Source organism: Macrobrachium nipponense, chromosome 9, assembly GCF_015104395.2.
Source record: "Macrobrachium nipponense isolate FS-2020 chromosome 9, ASM1510439v2, whole genome shotgun sequence".
In the NCBI taxonomy this organism is placed as follows: Eukaryota; Metazoa; Arthropoda; class Malacostraca; order Decapoda; family Palaemonidae; genus Macrobrachium; species Macrobrachium nipponense.
Window position 1 is genome coordinate 7360423 of NC_061110.1, and position 15026 is coordinate 7375448.

The 15026-nt window shown below is 38.9% G+C and overlaps 1 protein-coding gene across 41 annotated transcripts in view; it reads right to left on the minus strand.

Moving 5' to 3' along the window:
* Nucleotides 1-6512: 6512 nt before the first annotated feature.
* The window catches only part of LOC135217912 (tropomyosin Mac r 1.0101), a 69005-nt gene continuing 60491 nt past the window's right edge, over nucleotides 6513-15026 (minus strand). For 18 of the 41 annotated variants that reach the window (XM_064253980.1, XM_064253975.1, XM_064253986.1 and 15 more), the window contains one exon: nucleotides 6513-8390. In XM_064253980.1, the coding sequence (XP_064110050.1) occupies nucleotides 8308-8390 (83 nt within the window). In that variant the 3' untranslated portion in view covers nucleotides 6513-8307. Of the gene's footprint in view, nucleotides 8391-9537; nucleotides 10460-11528; nucleotides 11662-15026 lie in introns of those variants that run through there. The other 23 variants (XM_064253988.1, XM_064253983.1, XM_064253970.1 and 20 more) reach the window with 4 other exon arrangements.

A 15026-nucleotide genomic window follows, 5' to 3' on the forward strand; every position in this document is an offset into this window, starting at 1 on the left:
ATTTAATGAGGCAAAATCTTTTATACGATCTCATAAGACATATTTTTTTTAACTAATTTTCCCTAAGAACGTTGCCTTTTTTTTTTTTTTAGCAATTTGTTATTTTTCATATCGGTCCGATTATGAAGTAACATAATTTCGCCATACGTAAGCAATTACATTTTCCCTTCTTTAAAATATAATTTCGTGGTGAGAAATCTTTTGCATTATCGTATTCGAGACATTTTAAATTATTTATCTCCGTGAATGTTGCCGTTTTCAGGTATGTTATTTTTCATATCAGTCCGATTATAAAGTAATATAATTTCACCATACGTAAGCAATTATATTTCTCCTTATTTAAAAAATAGTTATATGATGCAAAAGTTTTAATCTCGTCTCACTAGACAGATTTTAGATTATTTTTTGTCGTGAGAGTTGCCTTTTCCTTCGATTCCCAAAAAAGACGATAACAGAGAGGGAGTAAAATGATCAAGTATGGCATTTACCCGATAATAACAATAATTGATTGATCACTAACGACGAATCCCGACTAAGAGTTGCAATGAGGTATCGTATGTTAATTGGGTGTACAAAAATAGCATAAAAAGTCACTCTAAATGAAGGATTCCGAGTATAGGCTACACCTGAAACAAGAAACCCTCTAGTGTCAAAATATTAACTTGCACTTATTGAGAGATAGTGTTCGTATGGCGTAAAACATAGAAGATTCTAGATGCATTGGAAAGCCCAGAATTTATCACAACGTTTGATTTAAGTCAAGGTTGCCTTAAAGTGATGCTGAAAAATGAGTCCATCAGCTCTCAAAAGTTGCCACGATAAGTCGTAATAGGCTGGAGGAAAAGAGGGAACTTATACGTAACATCTAGCAATAAAAAGAGAGAAGAAAATCAATGATTTTTTAAACTAAAGTCAACTAGGAGCTCAGGAGATGCCGTTGTAAAGGCTATGCCTAAATTCCACTCGACTCGACGTATTTTGAATCTGTTCACGTGCTGGGTACGAACAAGGCGTCAAGGCCACGGTACGAATCCGGTTATCGTACTCTAGAAGAAAAACAAATCACATTCTTTGTGAGTAGTACTTTGAATTTTTTATAGGTAATACCTTCATTTCAAAGGGTAAGTGGCCCCTTTCTAGACAGCTATGCATAGAGGTTTTCATATTGATTAGATACGCTTATTCTTGCTTGGAAAGAAAGCATTAAAAGAGGTTATTTATAACTTCCTCAAAAACATACATATGTTTCATTGTCTGTTTGCATATAATGTTATTATGTAGTATATACAGATCATATAAGTATTGATATTAACTATAAATATGTTTGGTGCAGAATTATTCATGTTTAACAAGAAAATAAGATATTTATGGTTAGGACTAAAATGTTAAACAATTTTTGGTTTTCTATGACGTGCTTAAGATTGGATAGAAGAAAACTCGTTCGTTATATTGGTAACTCGCGTAAACCCCTGGACGAGCACCACTTGTGACAATAATAGTTTACTTTGAGACCTAAAAAGGAGACCATTTGGTCCTGAAACTGTTGCATATTCTACCTTCCCTATTGGCACTTATGACATGGACCATCTTGTTTGTCAATTTTTTCATGAGTTGTATTTTAATAGAGATCTTTCACATTCACAACTGATTCCCGATCTCCTTTACTTGCCATGAGCAACCAGATTAGCTGAACAGCAGCGCCAATATGCAGTAAATATGCCTCGCTGTCGAACTTGTAAGTTCCAGAGGTCCTTTATTCCTCATACCGTTGGACTGTGGAACAATCTCCCCGAGTAGTATATGTTGTGCAACTGGAACTTCGGAAGTCCAAGCAAAGATGCAAAGCAAATTAACTACCCTATTGCTAATTCCTTCCATTGTAATACATTTTTGCCTATTTATTGATTTATTAATCTATTTTTTCTCTTTTGATAAGTGAGATCTGTTCTTTCTTTATTTCCCTCTACCTTTTTCCTAACGAGCTCCATATTCTTTGAAAGCTTGAATTTCAAGTTAATGGTCCCTGTGTGCTTGCTCCATGCGAATAGGGCTCTTCTTCCTCTTCTTCTGAATAATAATAATAATAATAATAATAATAATAATAATAATAATAATAATAATAATAATAATAATAATAATAATAATAATAATAATAATAATAATAATAATAATGAACCAAACAAAAACTTCTTTCAGTTTTCTTCTGAAGATTGAAAAAGAAACCCACAAATTCAATTTGTAACTTGTTTACTTCTAAGTATTTACATTTAGTTTTACTCCACACTCGAGTACTTTCAGGCCCTGTTCTGTGGCCCATTCTCAAGAGATGTTTGGGATGTTAGCCTGGGTCAGGCCCAGCAGTCTTCTGGAACTTCTTCTCGTTGTGCTGTCATTTATGCGATGGCTGTTCTGGTTTTCTTGAGAGTTTGCCAATTCCCTCTTGTCGCTCTGATATCCTGAGCTGATGGTCAATGGGATTCACCCTTGTGTAAGGGTGTGTCAAGATCTACTCAATATATAGCGGCAGGTCAGCAGGGGGTCAACCGCGAGCTGCGTTTTCATTGGCTGGTGGCGCAATGCGCTCCAGCTATTGGTTGAAAGAAGTTTTCTTCAAGACGCTTCTCGTCGTTGAAGGTTGCGCTGTTGCAGCCTAGCTGATCGTCGAGGCTGGGCAAGACTTCCCGGGCGCTGTGTCACGACGGCTCGCGTTGTCATTGGCTGATGGGCTGCTTGTCTCATCTGGTATTCTTTGATCGGGAGTGTCGTTCGGTCTGGTATTATTTGTGCTATTATTTATGCACATAGGTCTCCTTAGGTTGGTGGGGAGGAAGAGCACTTCCTGCGTCGTATTCAATGAGGGCTTCTCTTGTTGTATGAGGAGTGCCTCGAGCAGTCGCAAACGCCGTTTGGTCAGGAGCCCTCCCTATTATCTTAATATTCTTGATAATACCGTCGCGGGAGATGGCTTCCTGGTGTGCTGTCATGGTATGGTTTTAATTGCCCCTTCTTGTGCGTGGCAAGAAATCCTCTTGGACAGTTTCATAGAAGTCATACCAACGTAAGAGCCGGGACATCACGGACGGGGCATGAGAATTGGTAGACTACATTCGACTGTTTCAAGAGGTCTCTTGCTGGGGGGGTCGGGTTGTTCTTCATGATAAGGTCGCGACCTTATCATGAAGAACAACCCGACCCCCCCAGCAAGAGACCTCTTGAAACAGTCGAATGTAGTCTACCAATTCTCATGCCCCGTCCGTGGATGTCCCGGCTCTTACGTTGGTATGACTTCTATGAAACTGTCCAAGAGGATTTCTTGCCACGCACAAGAAGGGGCAATTAAAAACCATACCATGACAGCACACCAGGAAGCCATCTCCCGCGACGGTATTATCAAGAATATTAAGATAATAGGGAGGGCTCCTGACCAACGGCGTTTGCGACTGCTCGAGGCACTCTCATACAACAAGAGAAGCCCTCATTGAATACGACGCAGGAAGTGCTCTTCCTCCCCACCAACCTAAGGAGACCTATGTGCATAAATAATAGCACAAATAATACCAGACCGAACGACACTCCCGATCAAAGAATACCAGATGAGACAAGCAGCCCATCAGCCAATGACAACGCGAGCCGTCGTGACACAGCGCGGGGAAGTCTTGCCCCAGCCTCGACGATCAGCTAGGCTGCAACAGCGCAACCTTCAACGACGAGAAGCGTCTTGAAGAAAACTTCTTTCAACCAATAGCTGGAGCGCACTGCGCCACCAGCCAATGAAAACGCAGCTCGCGGTTGACCCCCTGCTGACCTGCCGCTATATATTGAGTAGATCTTGACAACACCTACAGTCTACTCCGATCCACTGCCGTGATCATGCTCGGATGATACCGAGAGAAACGTTGGCCACTAGATCGAATTGTATTTTTTATTTGTTCATGTACTGTGACAAATAAATAAATATTAAGCAATATCCCCGAAATTGACTCCTCCTGATGAGTAATATAGGCGCAATACTCGCCAGTTGTAGTAGCAGAGAGAAAGCTATTGTTAGAAAAATAGAGAAGACTATTTACAAGTTGAATGCAGCTGATGCAGCAATATCTTTCAATAAAAAACTTGTTTGAAAGAGGGTCTCCTTCCAAAATAATAATAATAATAATAATAATAATAATAATCCTAGACACCTTGAACAGAATTGAGAGGCTTGGTCACGTGACCATCAAATTAACCAAAAAAATTGGGCTGGGCACAAGAAAGATGGAGTGTCACTCACCCTCTGATGTGCCTTCTGAACTATTTTAAAGTCCAGGGTTCTTTCCAAAGATTAGTGCAATCAATGTAGCACCTCACTGTAGGCATTACTAAAAAGGACTATTTGCTATGTCCCTTCGTTCCACAGTATGCGCCCACTTTTTATTAGCCTTTTACTTTACCTTCTTCCCTGTTTCTTCTCTTCTCTCCTCTCTGTTCTCTAACTCCCCTAATTATTACTTCTCAGTGCTGCTGTGGTGTTTTATCCCAGATCTATTCTTAAGCACTGTACCTCATTTATTTTCTGGATATTATTATCCTGTCCAGCCACTCGAACTGACGCTCTTCACTGTCTTAAGACGCCTCATATTTTATAAAACAATAATAAAACAAAAATGAAAAATAACAAAGATATGTGTGAGGAACTGACAACAGTCGAGTAGAAAAAGTTCATTCTAACAGAACGTAATGACAGATAGACTACAGAAATTAGTGATAGATGGCTACCCTGACTGTCTACTGCAGGTGCCGTGAACTTTGTTGCAGGTGCACGAGTTACTGAAGATCAAGAAAAATAAAGTCAAAAGTGCCACTGAAGATGTAAAAGAAGGAATATGCTCAAGGTCTGTCAAAGATCGAACTCACAAAAGTGGGTAGTTGAAAATCTTGGCAAGTTTAGTTATTTTGTACAGCATTAACTGGACAGTCTAGAAGTAGGGCAAGGGGCTTCAGATATATATGCATGTGTTCAGCACACCATGCCATTTTAGTCATTTGTTTCACTTTAGTAACAGAAAGCAGGATTCTCATTATATATAATGGAACTTTGTGGTAGTATTTAGAGCACAAGGAACCACAATGTGGTACGTAAGCAAACACAGACAAGAAAGTATTAGTCTCTCTCTCTCTCTTTCTTGCAACAAACTGTTATTGAAATTCTGCGTCAGTTCCATTTCACCAAATCTAGTTGGTCCTTATCTTCACTTCAGCAGCACAGGTCTTGAGAGGGACTTATTATCTCTTTACACATAAGTGTCTCAGTTTCGTGGCTCATTTTTTCCACTCAATCCGGAAAACATCAAGGTTCCCTTGTTGGCTCAGCACAAGACTCTTACTATTCTTCTTCCCTCTATAAAATTAATTAATTTCTCATACAGTTTTCCAGAGTTTCTTCACTTGCATGGACATTTAGACAAGCAAAGTATGCAGTCAAATCATTCAAAGGCTCATGATATAGGTAGTCCCATAGCAACAGTTCTTTTAAGTTCTTCAACCGCATGTTACATTTGACACTACGAAATATATGAGAATTACCTAGGTCTAATACAAAGGCTCTGGGACACGAGATGTTACAACAGTCACTTGTGAAGCAACATTCCCACACCCTTTGGAAATTACGTTAAGTCAACAGGCATTTGAAGTTCTTAGTGAATCTTAAATACTGCAGCGAAGTGACATCAGGTTCTCCGAGCTCTTCAGAGTATGGGGAACATTTCAATTATCTTTTTACTTTGTATACAGCTCAATAGGCTCAATTGGTAGTCTAGCAATAGACTGAATTATGAGTGTTTGTTTGTGGTGGTGTTTTTGCGTTGCATGGAACCAGTGGTTATTCAGCAACGGGACCAACGGCTTTACTTGACTTCAGAACCACGTCGAGTGTATCACCAGAAACACACATCTCTCACTCCTCAATGGAATGGGCGAGAATCGAACCCGAGACCAACGAGGTGGGAAGCAAACACCAGACCAGCCACGCCACTGGGGCGCTTATGAGTGTTTGGTCTAATGACATGGCACTACCACAGATTCAGCCAATTGTTTTGCGATAATCATTGCATACCGTGTGGAAACCTGAATTCGCAGTCAAAGGCCCTGTGGGGTTATTCCATTGGAACACGGTTCATCCGTATAATCAAGATTCAGCTCTTAGAAGCCTTTAGCTAGGTTATATTCCAAGCCTGAAAAGATGGCCCATTCTACAGGTACACAGTTTAAAAGCCAATAGTTTAGGTCAAGCAGTGGGAACAAGACATGAAATTTGTGACACCGAGCATAATTCTCTCCAAGCAATAATATTCAACCCTTTATTTGGGTTACTTCACATACATGGCTTAATACAATACTTAACCTGTACCAAAACACTAGATTTTAAAAGCAGCTTCAATCATTTGAAAGAACATTGTCTTGGGTTACTCAAAAATCACAGAGGAGATTGAAAGTAACTCTTCAACTGGGAATTTTTATATGAAAAAAACAATTAGTTGTTTACAAAATTTATTACACGTTAAACAAACAGTGTACAATCATTCTGTAAGTATAAGAACCAGATTTCTCTAAAGTTTTGAATAATATTATTAACTTATATATTATTGATAATCCAAATAATGTAAATGCAGGATGCACAATAGGACTGATTGCAACTCTAGCACTGAAGGTGAACCTTAAAATTGTCACCCTTACATACGGCAACACAGCAAGAGAAGAAGAGAGACAGGAAGAGAAAAGAAAAAAAATTAAGGAAAGTTTAACTTTTTCTCAAGTGAGTTGGGCTGCCTTTAAAAAGTCCAAGGCTTCTACAGGAAGGTACAAAATCAACTTGGCAACTCCTGGCTCCGCAGGGGAAGCTAAGATGACTTGCCCCACAGACAGAAGCCAGACACCACAACAGCGCCACCCACACATGAGTCTAGGCCAAACTCTTCGAGACACGGCGGACGTTTCATCATTAATAGAGCAATGATGGGTTGGGCGGCGGCGATAAGATGGTGGATGGAGTTTTGTAGATGATGTTGCAGTTGTTGTTGGGGGGCGCATCTCGGGTCGTCAGTCAAGTCAGTCCGCAGGCGGCTCGCTTGGAGGGGTGGAATTGTGGCCTCTGGACGGACGAGGAGTAAACGAGCGCGAACGACTCACGCCTTCAGGAGTGGCGTGGGGGACCATGCCACTCCTTCGGGATGTGGGGCGTCCACGCCCGAACCCACCGGCCGAACGGAGGGCGCCACACTTCTCCCCCTCCCTCGCGCGCCAACCCATTTTTTTTTTTTTTTTTAATCGGAGCACCATAGTGTAAACAGGCGCCCACCAACCAACCAGCCTTTAAGGGCCACACATTAGAACCCTGACAGTTCAGAGAACGCCTGGTCCATCTCATCCGCAATGTTCTTATATTTTTCTTTCTCATTTACAAGTTCATCTGTAACAGATGGGTGAGAGATTTTTTTTTGACAGGCATTACAACGACAGCTGCTCAACTCCTGATGGCAGATGATGGTCGAGAAGCAGCTGTTTTGCTTTTATTTTTTTTTTATTTTCTATGACTCGCTAAACTGATTAACTCCACGTGAGTGAGAAAGTGAGAGATAATATATATATTGATTTGACAGTCATCGGTACTGTTATATATAAATATATTATAAGTTTTCGTTCCTCGTCACAAAATAAGTTGAAAATAAAAAAATGTAAAGTTTTGTATATAATAAATACTTTATTTTTTAAATATTTTTATTATTATCAAGTCTAGAACACAAGAAACCTAACTTTCTGAATTGAACTTCAAAATATGAAGGTTTCTCAAATGAAATTGATTGGAATCTTATTCAGTTTTAATAAACATTATAAAAGTGACCTCAGTGGCAACGAGAGACTCAAATAAAAGTGATAAATAGATTAGATATATAAAGCGAGATCAATTCTCGACAGATGATGATACTAAAACATTACTGAGTGATCAGATGCAACACAATCATTCATAATAATAATAATAATAATGATAATAAAAAGAGGAAAATAAAATAAAAAAAATTATAAGTGAATGTGATTAAAACAAAAGGCATCGTCTCTAAAGATAGCATGAGATTATTATATTATTATAAAGGCCAGCTGAGGAGCATGATATAATAGTGATGATATAATAATATAGCACAATAAAAAATATATGATAGACGTGGCAGAAGAGTAGTAAAGTAGTGGGAGGAAGAGGAAGAAGAAGAGGAGGAGGAGGAGAAGAAGAGTTGTAGTAAATAAACAGCAGTGGGTATTGTGTTGTAATGTAATAGTTTAGTAGCCAGACAGTTCGCTGAATGTCTGGTCGAGCTCGTCGGTAATTGACTTGTACTTCTCCTTTTCGTTAACCAGTTCGTCTGGAAATAAGAGATTAACAGACACACATCAATGAACAGCGCCCAAAAGAACATAAAAAAAACAAAAAAAAAACAGAGAGATGGAAAAAAAATCATACAGACACATCTCTGTCTAATAAATTATATAAACTTATCAAAGAGAAAACTTAAAACTTAATAAAAAAAAAATAGCTCTAAGCTCCCAGAAGCTTAAGGCAACTGAGAAGAAAAATTAGAGAAAAAATTAAAAATACAAGTTGAGGAAGTTGAAAGAAGCCGCCGCCAGAGACCATTATCAAACAAAAAAAAAATTATTTTATAAGTCATCCATTAACAAACTACTACTAACTTGTTTAATTCTTTTTAATGATAATAGAGTAACAATCATTCAATCAAGACCTGTGAGCGGCAAACTAGTGGCAGTAGTAGTAAATAGCAGTAGCCAGATGGGGTTCCAATTGTGGGGTTGGGGGTGGGGGAGATGTCATCAAATAATGGCGATAAATTACAACAATGGATTCGAGGAAAGGGCGAAAGAAATGTTGGACATGTTGGAGACATGTCAGATATGTTGAGGACATGTTGGAGTAATGTTCAACGCATGTTGGAGGAGTCATAAAATGCTGAAGATATGTTGAAGACAAGAGGGAGAGCGTCTCTAGTTAGAAGCCGCATTCACACACTCTCCCAACACCACCCTCAGAAAAAACATACACCTTATGCATATATTTAGAAAAATTACCTAAAAGTTTATTTACAATTGCATAAAATCAAATGTGGGGGGGAAAAACACTTTTCTCTCTTAATCATCATCATAGTCGTTTAAGTATAAAATTGTACAGATACAATATTTCAATCTTCAAGGGTCTAGAGTTCTACTTGATGATGCTGTCCAGCACTACCTATATATGTATATACCCTTATCGGCATCATCATCATCACCGTAAGAAGATAAAATTAGTCGTGCTGAAACAACAGCTAAAGTGAATCCACAGGCCATTTGCTTGATCACTCATCTCAATAATTCCCTTTGCAGTTTCTCGTTACCCTCAAATGACCGGCAGACGGCAGTATAAGCTCCCGAAGGAAAACCAGTCCTCCGGTACAATAAGAAGACATTTCTTTTTCTTTCAAAAAACACAATGGAGAGGTTGTTTGCTGTCTTGGATGGGATGGGATGGTGGGGGTGGGACAAGGACTGAAATGGAATGGGGAGGGAAGGGTCTGGGAGAAGACAGACCAGGGCCAATACATTCAATAAAAACACACACATTGCTGTTGGGCTGATTTAAATATTTTACATAAAACTGGCCGCCAACACCACCTGCTGCCACAAGAGCTTTGAAAGCACGCTTGCTTGCGCACACTTTCATACTCACATGCACTCACACACATCTTAAGCATCATGCATGCTTACGCAGCTTGCACCATGATCCTCCTCCCACAAAAACACAAGGCCTCCCCCTCTACGTCAGCACCATCAGCATCAAGACGCCACCGTTTGCCTGCAAGGAGCTTCAGGACATTTCAGAGAGGACCTCGAGAGAAAACATCTGGCGAGATCCTCCTCATCTCTGTCACCTCCAGCAGGAAACTTACAATGTTCTCAATGCTGCTATGGTTGCACCATAGTTACGTGGGAGGGGGAGGGGGTAGGATGATAGCTTTGAAGAAGCTCACCATTATTTTTTTTTTTTGCTCATTTTTTAAAGAATTACTGTATCTTGGGCAGTGGGTGCTGTTGGTCACCAAGGCAAGTCAAGAATAGCACAAAACTTCAACAGCAACATTGTGACGCCCGGTCAAACTACACCCTCACTAACTACTTTGATAGTAAGGGGAGAGATTTGAATTTGGTTCCGAGGAATTCGGGTTAAAAACTAGCAGCTTGCGAGTAGACAAATTATTATGATAGTAGTGGTGGCAGTAGTAGTAGTAGTAGTAGAAGTGGTAGTAGTAGTAGTAGTAGGCTAGTAGTAGTGGTAGTAGTAGTGGTAGTAGTGTAGCTCAATAGCCACTCATTTCAGTGAAGGTTTGATCCAGTTCGTCGGTTATCGACTTGTACTTCTCCTTCTGAATGACAAGTTCGTCTGCAATGGAAGAAAGAGGACAAAAAAAGATTGGGGTTAGTACCAAAAGATGCCATTGGAAAACCATTCTTTTACATATGATCAGGAGAGGGTTCCCCAACTGACGAGCAAAATCCTCTCTTTAAATCACTTATCAAGATACAGAACAGCTCATCATCTTTAATGGCTAATATTTCAGAGCCAACTCCAAAGAGAGGATTGAGCTGCTGCCTGTTGGGAGAACCCTGCAGCTTTTCTCGTGTTAGCAACCAGCAAAATACACACAAATATTAGTTTCATTAAAACCTTTGGTTTGGAACCACAACCCTACTGAGTAGAAATGTCATTATCATTTTTGGACTTATGTTAATCTGGCTTTTCATTACTATAAGATAACAAGGAACTAAATATGGTAGTTTCTACAGTCTGATTATTTTAGGGTGAGGCGATTCACCTTGTTGAAAGATTTACTGAAGTTCATACTGTGCTTCTTACCCTTTTTGTAATAAACCCCATGCAGCCTTTATACAGTGAGTGTTCCTACATAATGCATCAGGTGTTTTGAGTGAAATTTAACCAAGAATGTTCCCCTTAAAAGCAAGAGCAGCAATTTGTGTTGGTCAGAGGAAGCAGCAATTCACAGAGTGGAAAAAAAAGGGAGCAAGGCAGATGTAGCTAGCAATGGCTATGAGTATACTGTAATATTGAATCTTAACTAAGTCAAGTACCCGACGAACTAATGTCAAGATATATCCTGCTTGATGCGCTTAAGTTTGCTTGCAAATCTAATTGAGATAAATGGGTAGGAACAATTTTCATTAGGATTTGGGTCATCGCAGCAAAATAAGCGAGTACGCAATTCACGTACACCTACAAACTAGCTCTTGAAATCTAAAGACCACTTAAACGCATGAGGTGGCAAAGGGGGAAAATTAAATACTATTTTGGGTTACTCGAAAGTTCTAAGCGAATTACGAAGAGTGCTGAGGATAATCGGTAAACTGGAGTACCAATGATGAGAAGAGATGAAAAGTAGTTAAGCGTTAAGCATCATTTGAAATTTTTCTGAACGCGAGCTTATCATCCCAACCTGTGAGTGGGTCTGCTTCCTCAGATTATAAGGGGCTTGTAGTGGCATGTCTACATATTCTGGATGTCCTGTAGAGTGGCTTCCATATCTGCCTGCAACACTCTATTTTTGTCCTTCTCGGCTACTAGATCGTCTGCAAACAAAACAAAAACACACACACATGCAAGGTTAAAAAAAAAAAAAAAAGTAACCAAATAAAACAAAAACTATTATACATATAAAATGGGAGATATAAGCCAAAAAAATTCAAATACTTTCTAAAAATCTAATGGTACCGATGACATGTTCAATATTATGAATGTGTGAAACTTGAAAGAACTTTAATACAGCTGAAACTACAACAAAATCAACCCTTACAAAGATGTATCAGTACCATTAGACAAAATACAATACAGCAAAATAAATAACACCAAAACAATAGTCAAGTTTCATGCTTCAAATCTTTAAAAAAGTGACTAACAAACAAAATGATAAAAATAAGCCTGGTCACACCCGGTATTACTGAAAAACCATGCAGAAAAATAAAAATTTGTGGGGGAACTTAAAAAAAAAAAAAGAAAAAAAAAAAAATAGACTTCAATTAATGTCTCGTCTTTCTTTTGGTTTAGGAGCCTAATTTAGAGAGCACACAGGTTTGACTTGATGTGTATGTACTGGAATTTCCTTGAGATAATATTCGGCCAAGTTCAAGATTTCAATTACGCAGTAACTGAAGTCTACAAAATATAAACACCGTTGGAAAAAAAAAAATAAGCATATAAGTCAATACGTGTTACGTTAGGTCAGTATGCTCACACACAGGTCAAGTCAGGTCAAATTCGGTTTGAGGGTGGATTAAGAGAAAAAATAAGAAAAAGAAGTCTCACGATTATCACTCAGTGCCATAAAATGACTATTATGAATTTAGCATTTCAAAGTAATAACTATTTGGGTTCAAAAATAGTCTATGGGTGCACAAACTTGATGCATATCTAAGCAAACTTCTCTTAGCTCCTTGGCACACTTGAGAATTTTCATGGGACTTCCATGGTCTGGGGACTTTGTGGTATTAGGATAAGGTGTGATAGGGTCAAGAGGAGGAGTAGGAACAGGGATGGATGAGCTACTTTGATGGCAGCCTCAAACAATTCTCTCTTGACAAGACTAAACAGGCTGGGCTTTCAACAACCGAGATGCCACATTCAGAGGCGAGATCAAAAGAGAAAGCTGGAGACGAAGCCATCAAAAATAGCGACGTTTTGTGTTTTCAGAAGATGAAGTACAAGAAGAAATGTTCCGACCAACTCCCAAGAGTTGGACATTTGGCTGGCTGTGGGGTCGATCTGCGTCTGTGCGAGTCCTCTTGTAGGAACATCTTGGTTCTTAAGTATCTTATAAAAGCCTTTTGCAAGACCTGCAGTGGAACTGCACCATTTAGACATTTATAGAATGGCTATGCTCCTACTGAGGGAATAAAATATTCACCATGCAATGAGGGTACAAAATTATAAATACAATGGTAAAATAAAGAGAACGAGTTGGCTAAGAGCAAGCAGAAATCTACGGTGTGCGAATCTTTTCTACCATGAAGAGTCTCATTCACTACCATTTCTTGCTGATGTCTTGAACTTATAAATCCCTACGAGAACTACAGTATATCATGCACAAATTTCAATGGGGTCAACATGATTTTCACCCTACTCCTCAACACACTTTGCAAGTGAGGTCTTACACCCACTCTCAATATGACTAACAATGGCCTACAGCAATTGAAAGGTAAGAGATCAAAACTGCTGAATCAACACTATACTATCTATTTGTTCAATTGCCCTAACTGCCAAGCCAACTCGGTACCTATTGTGGAAATTTAAGTTGTGTTTCACTCCTCCTGAAGTTTAATCATAAGTAGTAGTAGCCTTGTAGATGGATTACTACATATGCATTATAGTAACCATTAGTCATCTCTGTTTTGGCTAAAAAACTTGATACTAACCAATTTACAGCTAAGTCAGTTCAGTATTCTCAGCAACAGCAGATGGTCAAGCCATGAAAAATGGAGAATTATGCTTTTGCGTCACCATTCAGGATAACTGATTTACTGGCCAGCAGTGTTAGCATTAAAGTGAGTTCCAACTTCCAAACAAATTTCGTAAGATTGTCCTCCGCAAATCTGCCCGTGTCACTCAAGTCAGTTTAGCTTTATGCCGATAACTGGGGACCTTACCATTACCAGGACGCTTTATCGAGGAACAATCGGCATGCCTTCATAGGCACTGGGGGCTGCCAATGAAGGTTTTGTGTTGGATTAATGTCACAGGTTGGCAGTGTGAATGGGGAGCTATCAAGGATGAACTAACTCTTACTAAGGAACTAACAGGTATCCTAAATAGGGTGATCCTACATATAAGGACTGATGGGATGAGGAAGGAGTAATAACTGGGATATCATATCCTACAGAAAATTAGATTTTTGTAAACTTGTAAAAGTCGTGGTCCTACGAGAAAAGTCTTATGCCATGTGACTTCTAAGTAGTCCAAGTTTCCAATTTCAGTCTTGGTTACTAAAAGCTTGCAAGTCTTCATTCATCTACTCATTTATGGCAAGACCTCAAGTTCATGTTCGTGGAGAATCAACATTACCATTTGCTCACGTAGATCTACATCACAGCTGTCAAATGTAACCCTAAACTATAGCAATTATGATCCATTAACTATGCACAAGGGGTAACCCTATATTTTTAGGAGTTTCTGTACTGTCTATCATGAATATATTTAAAGATCCTTAATAACTTTTAAGTAGTATACATTACTGTATTATAAAATTACTCTTTTATCAACACATTCAGGCCCCAAATCTACCTAATAGTACTCATTCACAAGCAAGTACAAATTCCCATAAAGGATTCATCTATATATATCAAATTGTTCCACTTCCATTCAAATGCAACCAAAACTCAAAAGTCCAATAGTCAACCAATCCACTCTCTTCAATGGGAGTCTAGGGTATACCATCTTCAAGACAATGAATATATGAAAGAAAAACAATTTCCTACTGCAATAATTTTTGCCATTGGGGATGGGAAGATGCTCCACTCTACAGTAATAGGGATTCAAATTTATACAGATGTACAAGGTACAATTAATTGTAAATAAGCGATGACTTTGATAAAGTTTTCGTGATTTTCATGAAAAGAGTGGGGGATCTCTTTCCTGAAGGGGGAAGGTTACTGTTGGTGGAGCAAATCCTGGGAATCCGGCTACATGTCTTGTATATATTTTTATGTACACGTATGCACATATACAAGCGTAAATCTATACACTGGTGGGAATATACTCGATACCACTACTGAAATAGTTGCCGTCATAGGAAGAAACAAAATTGTAGTGAAATAGAGAGAAGTGAGAAACATCAGCTCTATATTCTTAGTGGCTAAATGTAATGCGACATCTAAAGCCTAGAGTAGTAGTCAAATACGAAAAGCGCAGCAGAGCGGCTAGCTAGCAACCTCTTCAACACATT